Source organism: Impatiens glandulifera, chromosome 2 (genome assembly GCF_907164915.1).
Source record: "Impatiens glandulifera chromosome 2, dImpGla2.1, whole genome shotgun sequence".
Taxonomy (NCBI): Eukaryota; Viridiplantae; Streptophyta; class Magnoliopsida; order Ericales; family Balsaminaceae; genus Impatiens; species Impatiens glandulifera.
Genome location: NC_061863.1, coordinates 63,180,512 through 63,200,644, shown reverse-complemented (window position 1 = coordinate 63,200,644; position 20,133 = coordinate 63,180,512). Strand labels below are relative to the sequence as shown.

At 32.1% G+C, this 20,133-nt stretch overlaps 3 protein-coding genes and 1 pseudogene across 7 annotated transcripts; 1 reads left to right on the top strand and 3 right to left on the bottom strand.

Annotated features, from left to right (window-relative positions):
• Positions 1-2,379: 2,379 nt before the first annotated feature.
• Positions 2,380-3,065, top strand: LOC124925173 (heavy metal-associated isoprenylated plant protein 39-like). Its single transcript, XM_047465143.1, has 3 exons — positions 2,380-2,385; positions 2,527-2,608; positions 2,683-3,065. The coding sequence occupies exons 1-3, from the start codon at positions 2,380-2,382 to the stop codon at positions 3,063-3,065; spliced, it is 471 nt and encodes a 156-aa protein (XP_047321099.1).
• A 5,447-nt stretch (positions 3,066-8,512) lies between these two features.
• Positions 8,513-12,942, bottom strand: LOC124926127 (DUF21 domain-containing protein At5g52790-like). Of its 3 annotated transcripts, XM_047466303.1 has the most exons (13): positions 12,808-12,942; positions 11,286-11,393; positions 10,964-11,040; positions 10,812-10,895; positions 10,609-10,722; positions 10,445-10,531; positions 10,219-10,358; positions 10,042-10,129; positions 9,887-9,960; positions 9,647-9,801; positions 9,301-9,557; positions 9,098-9,144; positions 8,513-9,016 (listed from the first exon to the last, which is right to left on the bottom strand). In XM_047466303.1, exons 2-13 carry the CDS (start codon positions 11,377-11,379, stop codon positions 8,782-8,784), a joined length of 1,452 nt encoding a protein of 483 aa, XP_047322259.1. In that variant the 5' UTR covers positions 11,380-11,393; positions 12,808-12,942; the 3' UTR covers positions 8,513-8,781. The 3 variants fall into 3 exon arrangements, 2 of the variants coding, with proteins under 2 accessions (XP_047322259.1, XP_047322258.1); XM_047466302.1 differs by lacking the exon at positions 12,808-12,942 and having other exon boundaries at positions 11,286-12,554; XR_007098335.1 differs by lacking the exons at positions 8,513-9,016; positions 9,098-9,144; positions 12,808-12,942 and having other exon boundaries at positions 9,419-9,557; positions 9,647-9,755; positions 11,286-12,554.
• LOC124926129 lies at positions 12,703-15,546 on the bottom strand (annotated as a pseudogene).
• Positions 15,547-15,668: 122 nt separating this feature from the next.
• On the bottom strand, positions 15,669-19,454 carry LOC124926126 (dnaJ protein ERDJ2A-like). Of its 3 annotated transcripts, XM_047466300.1 has the most exons (12): positions 19,265-19,454; positions 18,785-18,992; positions 18,567-18,662; positions 18,358-18,478; positions 18,172-18,278; positions 17,873-18,090; positions 17,490-17,667; positions 17,283-17,402; positions 17,084-17,170; positions 16,880-16,990; positions 15,940-16,763; positions 15,669-15,905 (listed from the first exon to the last, which is right to left on the bottom strand). In XM_047466300.1, exons 2-11 carry the CDS (start codon positions 18,968-18,970, stop codon positions 15,957-15,959), a joined length of 2,031 nt encoding a protein of 676 aa, XP_047322256.1. In that variant the 5' UTR covers positions 18,971-18,992; positions 19,265-19,454; the 3' UTR covers positions 15,669-15,905; positions 15,940-15,956. The 3 variants fall into 3 exon arrangements, with proteins under 3 accessions (XP_047322256.1, XP_047322255.1, XP_047322257.1); XM_047466299.1 differs by having other exon boundaries at positions 15,669-16,763; XM_047466301.1 differs by lacking the exon at positions 19,265-19,454 and having other exon boundaries at positions 15,669-16,763; positions 18,751-18,878.
• Positions 19,455-20,133: the final 679 nt, after the last annotated feature.

Sequence of the window (20,133 nt, the reverse complement as noted above, 5' to 3'; positions counted from 1 at the left end):
ATATTTTTTTAAGTTGTCGTAACACAAAAAAAAAGAAAAAAAAGAAGCAAATATATAATTAAAAACTAAACATATTTGATCACCATTTTAAACTCATCTCAAAAACTTTAAACATGATTAAGTTAAGATCCCCAAAGCAAAATTATTAAATTTTATTTATATAGTTTAAATAAAATTGAAGAAATATAATAATTTTGTAATATAATTTATAAAAATGATCTAATTTAATTAGTTAAATATAATCTTAATATATATTAAGATCATAATTCAAAATTTAATAGTATATTTATTTATTGTGAGTGAAATATAACATTTTCAACCTTTTAATTAAAGAGTAATGATAGAGAGCGGAAAAAAAATGACAAAAAAGTCTAAGGAAATGATGAGTGGTTTAAAAATTGAATAAGAGAGAAAATTTTCAGATTTTCAAATCACTCAGTAAATGACACATCATTTCCCTAGGCTTTTTTGTCATTTTTTTTCGCTCTCTATCATTACTATTTTTATAAATGACAAACTTTACATTTATTCACTCGTTTTATTCATTATTTATTCATTATTTTTTTAAGTTTATCTCAATTTTTTTTATAATATTTATTCAAACTCTAACTCCGATTATTTGATGCGTTCTAATTATGAAATAATCTATTTTGTTATTAGTTCATATTTGAAATTCAATCATTAGCCATTGAAAAATTTATGCCACTCATCATACATATTTTTGCATATATCTCATTTATTAATTTATAATATCTATTTAGGATTAAGACTCTTTTTGACTTTTATAAACAAAACACTAATGATTCATTATTTAGTAAATAGTAGTATAATACACTTCTACGTGGCATGTTTGACTAACAAAACACGTTTAGATGTTGTTTGGCAAGGAATTCAAATCTCAAATAATTCCTAAGGAATCATTTTACTCTTATCAATAAATTACTGATTAAAATACCTAAAATACATTTCTTAAATAAGCTTATGTTTGTTTGGCTAGAATTTCCTAATCTAGAAAAATAAATTTATGTTGGTTATATTTATCAAAAATACAATTATCATAATGTATAAAATAATATTCTCAATAATAAAATATCAAATGAATAAAAAAAAATCATAATATTAATATAATTTGGAAGCTCTTGTCCAACAATGTTTTATGATATGGGATGAGTTATTGTCGCTATTTGTTAAAGCATAGATTAACCACCATTTTAACCTAATTTTTAATAATCAATCTTATTAATCCATGTTTATATTACTTACCATAAATGTTGTCTTGAGTTATATATTTGAATTATAATATTTTTGTAATTGGTTTTACAATTTAGTTACTACTTTTTTAATTAAATAAATAAATTTTATCCTTAACAAAAAATTATATTAATTATTATTCAAAGATATGTTATACCTCAATAAATTTAAAAATTACAACATGGTCACCAAGCTGGTCCACCTCCCGATGATATTGATCTACAATAATATTTTATATATTATAACATAATATTTCACATGATCACATCTATAAAAAAAAATGTTATTTATTTCAGTATTATCTAATTAATTAATTGTAGAATTAGGGTCTTATACTAATTAAAATATATATTATCAGCAAAAAGATTAAATAAGAAAGTGTGGCAAAGATGATATTGCAGCTAAGTAGCTAGACCATTAATAGAAGTTCGCCGTTGACTTCCTAGATCTTTCCTGCAATCTTATCATTTTTAATTTAAAAGTGTCTAATTAATTATGAATTTTGCATTTATTAAAAGTCATTGAAAAGTTCAAGTCAACCTTTTTATAACTCTACCATGTATTACATGAAAGAGGATTTAGATTTGAATTGGTGTTGTGTTTTTGTTTAGTACGATACTTTAATTAGCCGGTTTAGATTTGTCGTCTCGAATATTTGTAATTCGAATAATAATTTTAATCTTTGGTGGGTCGTGTTGTTTATACCCTTCTATTGTGTTGGTGATTATCTTTCGAGTCCGTGTCCGTTTATTTTATTTTATTTTTCAACAAAAAGAGACGATGTTATTGAATCTGAGATTGTTTTTTATTTTTCGAATTAAAATTTCTTACATCTTTAATTTAGAGGCATTTTTTATTTGTATACTTTATTGATTTATTGAGTTTATTGCTATTTTAGCTATATGTGTAGTTGCTCAGAATTTTGTGTAAAATATTTCCGACAACTTGTCTCTTTTATAACTCATTGAAATGGAATTCAACTAAGGATTTGCATTGTAATTAATTATTTTTGTTAACATCTCTTTCATGTCGTTCGTCTATATAGAGCTAGAGAGAGAAACGAGAGTGTTTCTTCCTTCCTTCCTTTCTCTCTCTCTATGATCAGATCCTAAAAATTCAATTGAAGATATGAAGGTCACACTTCATTCCACTCTCTTTCTTTCTCATCTTTATAAATCTAATTAATTTCTTTCTTTCTGATAATTTAATCTGTAGATTCCAAATTAAGATCTGAACTTTTTCTATTATGGTATTTTATTGTTTGTTTGTTGATAGAAAATAGTACTGAAACTGGAGCTACGTGAAGGTGACGAGAAAGGCAAGCAAAAAGTCATGACCATTGCCTCTGGCCTCTCTGGTGGGTTTATTCTTGAAATTTATATATGTTAATTGTTGCGTTTCTAATAATTAAATATTTATATATGTATACAGGAGTGGAATCAGTGACGATGGACATGAAGGAGAAGAAGTTAACGATAACAGGGGATTTAGATCCAGTGAAGGTGGTAGGGAAGCTGAGGAAGATCTGTCCAACGGATATTCTTACAGTTGCCCCGGCCGCCAAACAGGATGATCAATTAGACATGAACAAGAACAAGAACAAACACGACGGCGGCGGCGGAGCCAAGAAAGACGACAACAATAAACAACAACAGCAGCCCAAGGATCTTCTTCTTCTTCCTCAGTATTATTATTACCCTCCTCCTCCATCAAATTTCAATCATCAACCCTATTATTATATGAATCAAAATTACAGATACCCATCATCATCGGAAGAAGATCAGGAGTACTCTAATTCTTGTGTTATTTCTTAATTAATTAGATTCCTTTTTATTAATCATCATCTATCAATAAGAATCAATTAGCTAGCTAGCCTAATGTAGAGAGTTAATAAATCAATGATTGTCTTTTTCCTTAAATATCAGGTTAATTAGTTAATAGTTAGGTAATTAATTAATTACTTGATTCAATTCTTGATATATATATATATATATTTAAAATAAATTATGGTTTTTAAATTGAAATATACAACACATGATACTTCAATCGCCTATTCACACCGATCGATCGATCAATCAATCAATATACACAATGCATGCAGATCTGAACTCAAATAATATATATATATATATATATATATATATATATATATATATATATATGTCTTTGGGAAGTACAATATATGATTTGTTAAATATTAAGAAGAGACTTTTATATATGCATTAATAAAGGTGAAATCAATGAGACAATGACCATTGACCATATATAAAGATTCAAATCTTTATGATCAGTTCTTGAAGAAGTTAGGTCTGACTAATTATATAATTTAATTTAGAGAGATTTTTAAATTTTAATGGCAATTGGGATCCACTTTACTTTCTTATCATCAGATCGAGTTGGAATATATAAATATTGTATATTATTGTTGTCTAGAGAGGGTGAATCATATAAGTTTAATAACTAGCTAGATAGTCATAATATTACCCTAATATCATATATATTATGACTGCATGGCATGCATTATTATTCATCAACTTTACATTAAATGTGAAAACAAATAGGTTTTAATAGTATGTGAATGCAAATAAACCGACCATATCAAAAATTCAAAATGCTTTTGAGAAAACTCTGATGAATAAATTGAAGGAAACTAACATATATATGATCATTAATCAGATATTATTAATGAAGTTAATTAGGGTTAATGTAAACAAAATTGATCATGTGATGTGATGGGGGTAGTAACTATTATAATAATAATTATTATTTATAGGGATTCTCAAAAGGAATTTATTTAAATAAAACAGCAAGCAAGTAGTTCTTATATAATATATAATATACATTAATTGGCACTAAACTAGCTAGCTAGTGATCAGTCATGACACTATTATAACCAATCTAAAATGGTAATTGACTACTAGAGTTTTAAAATAATCCACTAATTATCTCAAATAAACGTATCATTATTCTACAGATTCGAATCGCACTATAAATACTTTAAATAAATAAAAAAAAATGTGAAACCGGAAAATAATTCTAACTTCTTAACTTAAAAATAAAAATGATCTTGAATTTCAACTTGAATCACCTTCAATTTTATTTTCATAATATCATCTTGTTTGGTCAAACTTATAATATATATTATCAATTATAAAAATTTAGACCAAACAATATCTTTAAATTTACTTATTGATATAATGTTATTTTTTTGGGTATAATTTTTATGTTTGATCATCATTCAAATTATTGTGTAGACCTTTCCTTTATTTTATATAACCATTATTTTCTTAAACATACTTCAAGCTATTTTCTTCATGATTGCAATTTTGACAGATCGACCTAATAAATGTATTTTTTTTTATTCATGATCCTTTTGTTATAATTGATAGGAATATCAAATAGGAATATTGGATATACGGGTAGTCATATTTCAACCACTCAAATAATAATTCACACAGTTTTTGTCTCAAATGACTTTGGTGAATATTTAATTTTATTGTTATACCGATCAATACAAACTAAAAAACATTCAATTAAGGTTGGATATAAATATTTGATATAATAAAAACTGATATATTAAGGTTGAATATAAAGTTGATTCAAATAATTGAACCAATCTGATTAACTATATAATTTTTTATTTTTTTTTACAAATATACTATTTTCATTTTTTTGTCTTTTTTAAGTTTAAAAACATGATTTGACAATGAAATTGTTAGCATGTTAGTGTTTTTGATAACTGATTTTATTTCATTAATTAATTAGTTGGATTAAAAGTATGAGGCGTGATACGGGAAACGAAACTGGGGGAACGAATCCCTCAGCGAATCCCAGTTGCAGGACACGTAGGTTAAAAAATAATTTTGTTTTTGTTTTTTTTCCACGTAGGATAATTCCCCCTCATTTCCTCTTAAACTTTATCTCTCTTCAATCTATCTCCTCTTAAAGTTCAAACGGCAACGACCTCTCATCTCCGCTCAAAGCTCAAACTGTCTTTCATCTCCGCTAAAACCCTCCCTCTCTTCAATCTATCTTCGCTCAAACCCTAACTCTAAGTATCTACTGCTATTCAAACAAAATCCACTCAAACCCTAATCCTAAGTATCTGCTGATCTTCAAACGAAATCTACTCAAACACTAATCCTAAATATCTGCTGCTCTTCAAACGGTATCCGCTTATCTTCTTCTTTTATTCAACTTCTTTTTCAAACGTTAATCAACTTCTTCTTCTTAAAATGTTATTCAACTTCTTCTTCTCCTATCTATAAAATGTTTTGTTACTAATTAGCATTTGGTTATTGTTACAGTAAGTATGTCAACAATGACAGAGAAGAACAGTAAGACTTTAGGTAAAAGGAAATCTTCAGATAGAGATGAAAGGTAATATGAACTTATCGTTGTTGTACTATTTTCATATACTATGTTGTCCATTGTTGATAAATATTAAGATTAAACTGTTAATATTTTGTTGTATTGTGTGTTAGACTATGTTGTCATGTGTTTTTAGTTATGTTGTCTTGTGTTTTTAGTTATGTTGTCCTGTCGATTACAATAATAGTGTCTTCTTTTTTATTTTGCAGAAAATTTAGTGGGGTGGTATATAACAGGAAGATTATCAAGAAGAATGTTGCTCCCTCTGACCCCCTACTAGTGCTTGCGAAGGCTGCTTCTAAATCCAAGACCACAACTCCATCAAAAACAATACAACCTGAGCCTAAGAATTATCGGATGAACTTAACATACAAGACCATAAAGTTGTATGAAACCAAATTATCCGAAACATTAATGTAATGGTTTCATGTTAGTAGAATTAAAACATTTACTTGTTGTGAAGCAACAATTTGTACTTAACGCTTTAATGTGAAACAACAAATCGTACTTAACAATTACTTGTTGTAGAAATACAATATTTATGTACTCAGGACAACATAATAATAAACACATGACAACATATTACAAAATAAAGTACAACATGGTATAAGACACGGGACAACATAGTATTGGACAAATGACGACATAATTTTCGACACTAACGACATCCCAACCTTTGGAATTTTGTCTTCGGTACATTGTGATGGTGCTTCATCCATAGGGCTACACAAGAATACAAAAAAGAGAAATCAACACAAAGAATACATGACAACACATTAACAACTTATTACAGTAATACCGGACAACATATTAGATAAAACGCATGAAAATATAGTTTAAAACACGGAACAACATATTACAATAATACAACTGACAATAGAATATTAACATTTCGAGTAACTTAAATATTTACAACACATGACACCAGTGTATAAAAATACAGGACAACTTAGTTTAGGACACGAGACATCATAGTTTAAGACACGGGACAACATAAAACAAAACAGAGGACAACATAAAACAACAAAAATATTAAAAATTTTACATAGGTTTTTAAAAGATGTCGGGACCACATCCGAATCATAGATGTTGGTGAATATTTGGTAACCGCTCTTCAAGCCTTTACGCCAACGGTCCAATATATAATATGCTGGCACCTGGTTCACTTTCATTCTATTCAAAACAGCCAATATATGCCTACATGGTGATGATGGTTCATCCATAGGGCTACATAAGACAAAAAAGAGAAATCAGCACAAATAATACATGACAACACATGAATAACATATTACAGTAATACATGACAACATATTTAATAAAATACAGGAAGACATATTGGATAAAACGCATTAAAACGAAAAAAAATAGTTTAAAACACGGAACAACATATTACAATAACACAAATGACATCAGAATATTAACATTTAGAGCAACTTCAATATTTACACGGGACAACATAGTTTAAGACACGGGACATCATAGTTTAAGACACGGGACAACATAGAACAAAACAGAGGACAACACAAACCAACAAAAATATTAACAGTTTTATACAGGTTCTTGAAAAATAACAAAAATATTAACAGTTTTATACAGGTTCTAGCTACATATTGGTTCCTACACATAACAATCATATAAACAACAAAAAAATGTGAATCCAAGAAACAAACAGAAGAACAATAAAACAAAGAAAAAAGTAAGCTATGATGGCAGAGAAGATATACCATTAGAAGAAGAAGCTAATCGGACAGTCGGACAGTGACGAAGACGAATCTAAATAAAACGCAAGGAGAAGACGACGAGGATGAAGACGAAACTAAAGAACGGAAGGACGACGAGGATGAAGACGCAATAACAGTAAGAAGTTAAACGACGAGGATGAAGACGAATCTAAAGAATGTAAGGAGAAGAAGCTAGACGGCGCGAATGAAGACGAATCTAAAGAATGGAATGAGAAGATGATAAACAGCGTGCCGATGGTAAAGAAAATGGAAGAAGAAGAATAAAGAGGGTTTTGTTTGATGAGCGAGAAATGATCTGAGGGTTTGCTAGAGAGGAGATGTAATTTTTTTCTCTTTCCTCCATGGCATGCCAGGTGGCTTCGCTCCTTATTTCGTTCCCCCAATTCGTTCTCTATATCATTTCCCTAAAAGTATTCATATAATATTATCATGTAATAAGACTAAATTTAAATTTATTCAAGAAACAACTCAAATCTATTCATTCATCTCATAATGGATGGACCACAAATGCAAAAATTGAAAACATAATAGCTCCGATGTTTGTCTTCATTTTAAAATATTAAAAATAGTTTGATCATTTTATCCAAATAAATAAAATAAACCTTTTATTATTATTATTATTTCACATATATAAACATCAAACTGATATTTTTGATAATTATTAACTGTTATAATAAACATATAAGAAAATAATATATGACAACTTCATCAATCAATTAATCAATTATAAACACTAAATTTTGAAGAAGAAATAAAAACAAAAATAACAAAATCAAGAACAAAAATTGAAGTCATTTTCAAATCAATTGACACTACCACTTTACAAAGATGAAAATGCTTTTAGAAATTGAGATGAGTCTAAATTCTCTCATTTTCTTGAAGGGGTTCACCCTGCAAGGAATTTCATAATCCATTGTTAGATAAATGGGACTTATTTAGAATTCTTTCATATTAAATTTTCAATCCACTAAAAAAATGGTCACGTGATTTTCCGCTCCGTTTAATCCAGGGGTGACTAGCTAACACAGTGCCGTGAAGAACATGAAATCTTATGTCTAAAAGTTAAGAGTTACTGATTTAGTAGGGGCATTTGGTACAATACTACAGTTCAACATTTTTATTCCCTTGTAAACTTTTATGCGAATTATAAGGATTTGCATAAAATTAAACACTACAATTATTCCAAGACGTTGAAAGTTTCCATTGTTATTTGCAGTTTATAATTAAAGCAAGCAGAGCTATATATGGGGAGAAAAAACAAGATTCAACCGAGAAGATTTTGATGATGCAGTATTGGTTTTCATTCCTCATTTGAAGATTTTTTTTTGTCAAGATTGTGCCAAAGTTATGATCCCCGGGTTGGTCCTTTGAGCTTCTCATATGATCTTCTTGACGGCTGCAAAAAGTGCAAGCATGGTTAAGTCTGAATCTGTTTTGCTATAGCATATGTATTTAGAGGTATGGATAGTTTAGGCCTTACACGGCATGAAGATGGAGAGGTTGGTGGCAAATTCCCATGAGACAATGGCGATTGGACGTATGGAGAAATCGGCGATCGCGTGATGGGGGTATGATGATGAGAAGAAATTGGAGACACAGATTCAAAAGATCTTGGCGAAGACTTTACTGATCGAAGCATGTTCACTTTTATTCTGCAACAAGTTTTTGTATTAAGTAAAAGAACTTTTCGGTTAACATATTTTTTTTGAAATGTATATAGGACGAGAACTTACTTGTTGTGCACATCAACATACTCATCAGTTTCATCTAGAATTTCCTCCTGCAATAAAAAAAAATAGCAAAGTTATAACTTATTTTCTATAACCTACATCAAACGGGTTATTTGAAAAGAGACATTTGGTTATTTAAATAATCCCAGATCAACATATCATCATCATGTTATTATTATTATTATTATTATTATTATATTGCAGACCTGTAAGAGCTCCTCTAGTACATCTTCCATTGTAATTATACCAATAACTTCTTCCTCAGGATCTGGTTGAAATTCCAAAGCTTCCATATTCACATGATGTTCAAAATCTCGTCCTCCTTTTTTGACAGTAGACACATGCCAGTGGTTTCCTCCTTTCTCCATTACATTATTATGTGAAGCCGGACTTTGAGTTTCAGTATGAATACATGTCACACATGATGCACATCTAGCATTAGTCTTCATCATAGTCTCCATTCCTAAACAATAAAAGAACCATTTTCATTGAATTTATGAAAATGTATGGTATATATATGATAATTTGAGTGAGCGGTTAGAAAACAAGCACCTTTCCCCTCCTCACGTGAAGCTATAACATCTATCTTCAACGCGCCTTGTGCAGGGCTGTTGGCTCCATTCTTATTCTTCACCACTACAGCCATATGACTGTGCCCCTTCTGAAACAGATTAAGTATGTCATAGAGTGGTAAAGAATCCTGCACCCTTTAAGAATACAAAAAAAATTGTAAATTCAGTTTCAGCCTTCTAGGAATTAAAACCAAAGGATATAGGGATAACAAGAGAGTACCTGGGAATTCTTCTAATAGTGAGACTTCTGATTGGCGTTTCATCCTCAGGACGGCACTTTATTAGGTTCTTTACCTACATAATCAGTGATAAAAAAAATGGGTCTAAGAAAAAAGGAATTTTTCTTTCTCAAGTTCGATTGCAAAACATGTTTACCAAAATAAGTCCAATAATGTTTGACAAGCTTCCAGAAGAGACCGGCACTCGGCTATGCCCTTTACTCATTAATGAATTCATTGTATCCCTACAGATGATATTGAATCCGGTTAACATGAAACAAAGCACGTGCAAGACATACAAAAATGAAAAAGTATTTTGTTTTGGTGGGCATACTCATCGAGTTTGGAGTTTAGATCGAGAGAGAATACTTTAGACTTAGCCGTCATAGCATCTTTCGCAGTCTTCTGTGTTAAGTCCAAGGCACCAGTTATAATGGTAGTCTCATCTCGTGACAATTCACCACCTTTCCCTGCCTGATCTGAAAAAGTGTTTGATTAATTTTCATTTGCAGATCAAGTTAGCCACCGAGTTGACTTGACAGGAATACTTGATAACTCACCTCGTTACCATGCATATCAACTAATGTTTTCAGTTCTGCTCGTCGAAGGAGCACTGAGTGATCCTTACCAAGGAGCAAATCCAACAACTACCACATATATGAAGCAAATTTAAGTTCTTCATTCCATTTCAACACAAAATGGAGACAAATAGTGAGCATTTTACCTTACTAATGGGGTACGAAATGGGAAAGAAGATTATAACAAGCAGCCGAACCACTGGTGAAATTTTTGCACCAACACTTAGCCCATACCTTGAACAGATTGCCTGAGGAATGATCTGCTTGATAGGCAAGAAAGGGAACAGACATTGGGATTTGTCCATTGAAGCAGAAATAAAAGCTATTCATGGAAGAAGATATAAATTACCTCACCAAATGTCAGTATCAAGGTGACTGATATCAGTATAGCTCCCCAAGCCGGGAGAAGTGAGTCGATGAAAATGGGCAGTGCCTAAAAACAGTCAAGAAAAATGTAAAGGGAAGAAACCACCGTCTTGGTCTTAAATCATTGTGACATACCTCCATTGCCATGGCATTGCATATTAGGAGTGTACACAGAAGCAAGTGTTGCTTTTTGACAAGAGGCATTATTTTCTCTGCCAGAAGGGAAACAGAATTAGAAAATAAAATAAACATTTGGAAACACTTATGTTTTTGTATCTGGATCCATTTTCATATGCAAAAACGTTTGGATTAGTTATAGAAAAATGAAGAAATTTATTTATGTTTATGTATATGGAAATGGATCCAGATACAAAAACAATAAGTGTCAACATTTTCAGAATAGGAATGTAACTTCACGAAATGAACCAAAGAGAACAAGGATCAATATTCTTGTCACCTGCATTTTTCCTGTCGTTAGGTTGACCAGCTTTGGAGAGGACCTCGAGATCAACAAGGCTAAGTGACATGAGTCCAAGGGTAAGACCCGACATAAGGCCAGCGAAAGCTACAAGGGCAACACATGCCAATAGATATACCCAGAACATGGTTTCACAACATGGGACATCATTTGCAGCCATTTTTGGTAGGTTGGCGGATGTGAAAAGGAAAAAGAAAAATTAACAATACTATGGTATTGAACAAACTGGATATATATATATAATTGAATTGGGTCTTAAAATATAATGAGAAAACAGATCATATGCAGAGTAATAGATCCTCTAATCCCACTATACAACAACCAAAAACTAGTTATTTAATTGGAGTAGGTCACAGTGCAAAGATCTCAACAGGAAAGTAACAAAATCTAGCAACTGTGTGTCTTCTAGTTCTCAATCTGTCGCTCTCATATTGTCATGCAAACCTCATTAGTTTCTAGTTTTTATAATAAAAGCTATACAGTTTAAGGTTGGAGATACTATTTCCTAGATAAACATTATGTTTTGTTAACAGGCTGAGGCCATGCTAATAATACAGAGAAATATATATGGAGCAGTTGAAGATGACCACACAAACATTAACCATAATATTTAACTTGAATCATGGCAAGTGCATAATTAACAATTATATCTAGAAGAAAGCAAACAAGAAAACAGAGGTTCTGGTTCAACAAAAACAATAGAAAACATAAAAAATATCACTTACAGATACAATAATTGGATTAAAATAGCATGATCACCAAAATGAATGGTGTTTATACCACTAACACAAATAAATTTCCACATAAAGGGGAACTGGATTGATAAGTTTAATAAAACGGAGGGACGTAATGGCAGCTCCAAATGCCGCCCCATGAGTTAATAAAAGGATTAGGTAAAATGGTATAGCACTTTCTTTGTCTTCATATAGATAAAGATAGACCTTTTTCTCCTATCAATAGAAGATCACTCCTTATTTTATTTTTCTTGCACAAAAGGCAGTAAAGCATGAGCTCAATATCTGCCCCCTAACATTATATTCTGAAAGGCCGATTTTGAGTTAGAACTTTGAACATCAACTTGTTGGGAAATGCTTGTGGGTTCTTATTTCTGCCTGATAGCAACAGCTCAACAATGGGTTCAAACCCGTTGATACACGAACCACTTGCTTTTTTCATCTGGTCAGCAGCTCGTATTTGATGACAACATACATACGGATGTTGGAAAGAAGGATTGAAGAGATAATTAAATGCATTTTCTATTATTTCTTCTCATAATTTCTATATTTTATATGGAACTCACCTTCTACATTGGAAAAAAGAACATATGTTATTATTACTGCATGATTAATCAAGAACCCGAGATTCATGAAATAATAATCAAATAGAAATGTACAACAGGAATAAAAAAAATGGCATTACAAGATAAACTGAATAAATTAGGCTGGAACTCAGGAACATGCATACACCTCAGATCTAAGGCTAGAAGGGTACATCAAACTACCTAGAGATTAAATTGAATTAGGTTTTGACCTTCTAAGATTCCTTTTGCTGGGTTTCTTTCTTCTTCTAGGACTTATGATGAATCTTTGGGAATAGAATATCATTCAGCTGTTGCTCAGCGCTGCACTCAGACGAGGCCTGTAAATCACAACCCGCGGAGGGTTACATAATTAAATATACATTTCCTTTCTTAGCAGAAAATGCAAAGTATATCAGAATTGGACTACCTATAACTCCAAGAGCAACAGAGCAGGCAAGTCGGGTATCATTTTATTTTTATAGGATAAACCAATTTTCATTGAAGTCAGGTATCATATTAAAAGCCACTAAACTAAATACATTTGTTCAAATCCCTAAATTGATAATATGCAGGGTTTATAGCTATGTTAATCTATTTTAGGCTAGTTCATGATGATAATAAAATCCCTTCAATTAATTTAATTTTCTCCTTTACTTGGGTAGGTGACATTTCAAGTCACCTTCTTCATCCATTGCTACACTGAGTACTGAGGAACATCACACTTTTTTTCAATATGCCTTGAGAAGAAATAGCTTAAACGAAGATGAGCAAAGCAATACAAATTCATGAAAATGTGAAGGAACTTGAATGTTAAGGTATACAAAAATACCCTTGTGTTGAACACAAATCTAAATTCGCAAGTCAAAACCAAGTGTATCTATGCCAACAAGTGTTTCCTCCTGTCCAATGTCAGCAATAAACATTTATCTACATAAAATAGCATAACTTCCTGAGATAAATTTTAGAATAAAAGAAGATGTAGAATAAGTGGGAAATAAAGCAGATAGTTTCAAAATAGGATGATATATAGCTTCACTTGATTGCAAAATCGCTACTGACATTATTTTTTGAAGATTCAAAAGAAGTTTAATCACCTCTGCTTGGATGTCTTTACATCTCAAGCAAAGTGCTTTAAGGGCTTGTGTTGTCTTTTCTCCTCCAGCTTTAAGACGAGATAGTATATTTGAAGCAGAACGTGCTATAGCATCTGATTGAGCTTTCCAAAACTCGGCCACTTCAACAAGAGTCTACGGAGAACATAATAAGGGGAAGATTGTCATATCAAGAAGTAAGGGAATAAATGGCCTAAAGGAATGCTCCTAGACCAAATAATGAAGAAAAATATTGCACTTAAGCTTAGAATATTTACCTGATTCCCATGTGCAGATATCAATTGAATCTTAATCATTTCCAGCTTATTAAGTTTAGTTCCATTTTCAAATGTTTCATCCTTTTCCAATTCCTCTGCCCACGTCAAGTTCTCCTCGGATGATCCTGAATCATGTTCTGTAACTTTTTCTCCCCTGTTGCTACTGATCAGATTCTTAGTATCACAAGATTGAAGCTCATTAAGATGCTTCTGGATGATGGAGTGGTCTTCAATAAAAGTAGGCCTAAGGAGGCCTTGAAAATGGCATGACCATCAGGAGGCTGATCCATATAATCTATGCAATCATCTAATACAACCTGATGAATAGGAACAAATTTAAACATATCAGAATCTAAGTGTTTAATATATATATATATATATTTTAAATCAGATAATGACAGGAGAAATGAGAAACAATAAACAGTTTGTTGTTTTTCAATTTCAACTATAAGCCCATTGAAAAATTATCAAAGTTAAAATTGAAAGTGTTTTTCTTTGTTTGGTATAGGAGACTTTTTTTTTATCATGATTCAGATTATTTTCTGGATCATGATCCAAATTCTAGTGTAATTTTTGTTGCTTCAATTGGTATACAAATTATTTTCTAAATCATCATCCAAATTATTGTGTAGTTTTTTTTCATTTGGTATAAAGATTATTTCTTATTATTTTGTAGATTGTGTAATAGATTATTTTCGAGATCATTGTTCTTTAGTAAACATAACAAATGTGATTTTTCCGGATAATAATCAAACATGAATAAATGGTATACCAAAAAGCTCCATGTTTACCTGTGCTACTTTCTTCGCAAAATACATAGGATGAGAAGAACGCATTGTATCCAATTTCGCCCAATCCCCAACTGATTTATCAGAATCTTTTTGTCTTCATCTTCAAGAACAGGAACCCAGTCCTGCAAATTGTTCACCAAAGTAGACAAGACAGCTAGGCATATTGTCCACACTCAAGAGGTAAAAGATATTTAAAATCTCTATGTAACAACCTTATCATAACTTTCTAACTCATGTCATCTGTCTCTTCATCATCTTCCTCATCAAGATCACTATCTTCATTTCCAATGTCCTGAATGTTGAAATCAATTTCCGCATAACCAGATAACTCCATCTCACTAAGCAATTCTGCGGTATCCAGGCCTAGTATGACTTGCTGCACTAAAATGATTTAGTTTGGGGGAATTGATTGGAGAGATAGGCAACAAACAATCATACCACAACATTATCTTCTGAGGCCAGTGTAGGTAGAATGTCTTCATCAATTCTCACTTGAAAATAAATATCTACAACCCATCTCCTCAAACGGATGATACCGTGAAGGCTTCTCCGCTTCTGTCTTATAGGACTTGATTGCTCATGAGCCGATGCCATAACTCTGTTCTTCACAAATGTATTCTTCTTCGTACAGGAAACATCAGCCAATCTTTGAAAACAGCTCCTCCAAAAGTAAAAAAAGTTTTAAACATAGTCAAATGAATATGGATGAGTGCCGGAGCAAGAAAGACGACGACCGATAAAGAATTGGTCCGAGGAGACCGTTACAACCATCAGTTCAGTCGTTGGCACTCAGATCACCCGGAATCCGGATGCCTTTTCTTCTTGACTCTTGAGTGGTCTCCGTTTCAAAATAAATATCTTCAAAAAAACTACAATTATTAACTGTATCAAACAAATAACAATTATAGCTGATGTAAAAATTTCTAGAAAAAAGAAAGGCTTTATGTTTGCTATAACATATGATTATACAGATAAAAAAAAGAACCCATTATCACAAAGCATTGAGATTTGATACAGTATGAAGAAACACTCAATTTATCAAAATTCTGAATATGAGAAAATTCAGATTGTATGGTTTAAAGGGTGTGCTATTATGTATGAGCCAATTGTCTTTTCCTTCCTTCTCAAACCTAACCAAGTAGCAAGAACAACTCTGCTCTGCAACCTAACAAAAACAGGTCTCATCTTTCTCAATCCTCCTCTTCCGAACCTGATTCTTCTTCCGAGCTGGACTGGCTCTGGCTCTCCTTCTTCCTCTCCTTATCATGATGATCATCATCGTCACTGTACTCACTTTCGTAATCCTCATCATACTCTTCCTCCTCTTCATCTCCATCTTCCAAAACCGCCCCACCTTCCTCAGCCACATAACCGCCCCTCGTGCCAGCCCGAGTCCTCTTCGAAACTTTCAACTTCAAGCTAGTCTTTTTATCGCAACCGATCCATGAATCACATAGCAAGTAACAAGTCAAATTATAGCTCCCTTCAGCTGGAGCCTGGAACTTACCCATCACCAGCCGGGCACCATCTTTAACCTTATCAACCGCTTTTCTAACAGCCAAACTCGTCTCCTTCACACTCGCCCCAGAACCTTCCATCTTATCCTCTATCGATTTCGATGCAGAGGCGACCGCAGTAACTTCGTCCGAAAAGCTAACCTTTTGCGACAGCCAGACATTGTTCGAATTAGTATCTGCCAGAAGAAACCAGAAGTTTTCTTCCTTATGGAATGGGTAATGAGGGGCGTGAGGAAGGGCGGCGATCAGACCGTTGAGGCGTTTGAGCGTCACCCAAGTATGGACGGTTACGATATCGCCCTCCTGTACCCCTTCTTCTCCTTCGGTCTCGCAAGTCGCTTCGATTGTTGTGTAAGGCATCATTTCTAGAACCATCTCGATGTCCTGTACTTGGGGATCAGAGAAACCAGCTGTCTGAGATAGAAACACTGCTCGTTCTTCAGATGACATGTCTAGAAGCTCCTGCAATGTTCGTACTTTCTGTTCCAAGGAATCAAGGCGTTAAAAGAATTGTTTGCAGCTTTTTCATCTCCTGCATGCATGCATGTGGAAGTAGAAGAAGCAAAACAAAATTATTTTTGATTGGATTTACTTGCCTTACGAGCTAGCTTTTTCATTACAGATTCATCAAAGTGGGGAAGCTGCAGAAAGGGTGCGTTTCCTTCAGGGGAAGCTCCAGCCGCCTTTCTTGCATTGAGAGGAACAGCCTGCATTACATTACATTACATTATTTCCATCAAAGACTGACACCCAAATTCGAGAATCATCATATTGACTAGAATTCAATTGAAATACAATACCTGAACAATGCACTGAGAAAGCTCCAAAACGCCAATTGCAGGCCTCAACCAACCATGTCCCTGATTAGTTCGTGGTATGATCGCCATCTGCATACAAAATAAAAGAAATTCCTAAATCTTGTATCTCAATCTTCATCAGGGACTTATAATCTGTGAGGTCATGAACTCATCAAACAAAAGTGGGCAAACAAATTCTAACCTTCATCAACTCCTCAAGAAGACGAGGTGCAAGTTCCAGCACACGTCTGAAATCACGATTCAGTTCAGGTGTTAGAGCTTCCTGCTCCCGAGTTAGCTGAGCTAGAACTAGCAACTGTGTCTGAAAAATAAAGGAATGATATTTTTAAGTGTTTTCCAATAATCAAAAAAGATCCAAAATTAAATACATTTGCTCCTTAAACAATACCTTAACTAGCCCAGGATGCTGCTTCCAGAATTTTGCTTGCTCTTGTTTAATGTTCTTCAGGTCCAGATTCAATTCACTTCTTACTTGCACAAACAATCTCTGTAAGGGTTCACCATCAGATCTTCTAACAGGGATTTCCATGTACTCAGCCGCTTTGATGAAGACGTCCATAACTTTGCTGACAATTATGTACACAATAATCAAGAAAACAGCGATCCATATACACATACATATATATATATATATATATATATATATATATATATATATATATATATATATATATATATATATATATATATATATATATATATATATATATATATATATATATATATATATATATATATATATATATATACCATATCCTAATAATCAAGTACCTCGGTGCAAGAGAAGGCTTCATAAAGTAATAATATGCCGATAGAGTTTGGTGCATGACATAGTTTCCAGTATATTTGGATGATCTTGATAGGTATACAACTGCTACTATCAGGGGCAGCAGAATACAAACTCCAACTATCCAAAGTAACAAAATCCCACCAGAAGCCCCGTCAATATTCAGCAAAAACGTAGGAAGAGCAATCCCCATTTGGAATCCCTGTTTCAAAATCACATAAAAGGTCACTAGACCAGTTTAAAACAATAAGGGCGTCTGGCCTAGGAAAAAAAATTAAGTTACCTGTCTACCATCTGGATGACCATATTTTTCATAATTTTCACGGGAGATTGGGTCTGTGAGTGCTTGGTAAGCCTTTGATATGTATTCGATAAAATATTTATGAGCCTCTGAAATTGACAAACATTTTCATAAGAAATGATAAGTTATTGTCTCTACGCAGCTCATTGGAAGGTTTAAATGTACAACCTTGATCTGGATTTTTGTCAGGATGGTACAAAACGGAAAGCTTTCTATAAGCCTTCTTTATTTCTGAATCAGTAGCTCCAGCCTCTAACCCAAGAATATTAAAGGGTTCAAACACTTGAATCTGGTCAGTGAAAGAAAACCTTTTGGTCATGCAAAATTACTTAATGGGCTCACCTCAAAATCAAAACTATTACAAAAAAATGACTTACCTCACGGTTCATATTCTTAATGTAATAAACTAGGACACCCATGAGAATCCAGAGCAGTATCAATGTCAAGTTACTCCATGTTGAAAGGTTTGAGATCTGTCGAAAGAAGAAATTAAGCCAGTTACAGTCTTTGACATCCATCATTTTTAATCATATAATTATACAGGATAATGAAAGTGAATACCATATCGCTATGAGAAATTCGATTCGCCACTCACCCTTTGAAAAATAGATTTCTTGTATTTTCCTGATATAGAACACTCAGAACAATGGCAATGTATGCTTTTGGTTTTCTTCGACGCAGCACTGCATAGTTTCAGGAATGTGTATGGCACTAATGGTATTGCCATTATCGTCAAGATAAAGATTGGAAACAAGCCACTATTTTCTTCAGTTGCAGCCATCGGAACCTTCTGTAAATAGAAGCTGCAGAAAAACAATGAAATTTCATCTGGGCTAGAAAACAAAAATGGAGAATCATATTCAATCAAGAAAATGAGTTCAACCAAATAAAATTGAGATGAAATTGACTTCCGATGAAGAATATATCTTCATGCATGAAGATTAACTAATTCCATAGGATCCAATAATTTATACCCAGTTAAACCCAATTCAAGTGAAAGGAAACCCTAATCGTAAATGGAATTGGCATTAACAAATCAAGCGGCCACCATAAAGAAATGTAAAATGTAACTTACTTGTAGGTATCTGATCTGATGATGAAGAAACCGCAGCAGGCGTGGGTTCTTCTACGGTTTGAGGAAGCAGAGAGAGAGAGAGAAACAATATATTATTGCTTCTTTCAGATCCAGAACAACACTAACCTAGCTAGCTAGCTAGCTAACTAGTCACACGACAACTCAACAAGGGGGCGGGCGGAGATTTCATTTTGACTACTTTGTCTTTTCAATCGCCTAAATGCATTCTCTTTTCCTTTTCTCACTGTTTTTTTTTTTCTTTTATTTTTATAAATAAAATAAATCAATTGATTGAAAAAAAAAACAATTGCATTTTTAAATTATTAAATAAAAAATTAAAATATTTTATTATTTATAAACAATTCACTAAATATATATATAATAATAATAATTTTGTTAAAACTAAAACATACACAGTTAAATTTTATTTATTTATAATAGCTTTCAATTTAAAATTTTTTAAGTTAGAAATCAAACTATTAACATTTGTTTTTAAGTATTATATCTTAAAATTTTTAACTAAAAATAATAATTTTGTTTGAATTAATATAAATTTATTTTATAGATCATGATTCAATTTTTTTATAAAGATTATTTTTGTAATCATAATTGTATTTTTTATTATGATTTAGATAATTTGTTAAATAGTCTCAGATAATTATGATAATCAATAATAAATAATATAATATTATTTTTTTGATAAAAATATTATTGTTATGTCAATGACAGAAGTATACAAAACTATAAAATATTTACAAAGCAAAAGCAAAAATTTGACTTAAAAATAATTGCAAGTAAGATGTGAGGCAAAACTTTGACTTAAAACATAAGCATGGAAAATCTTATATACCATCTCTAAATAAGATTAT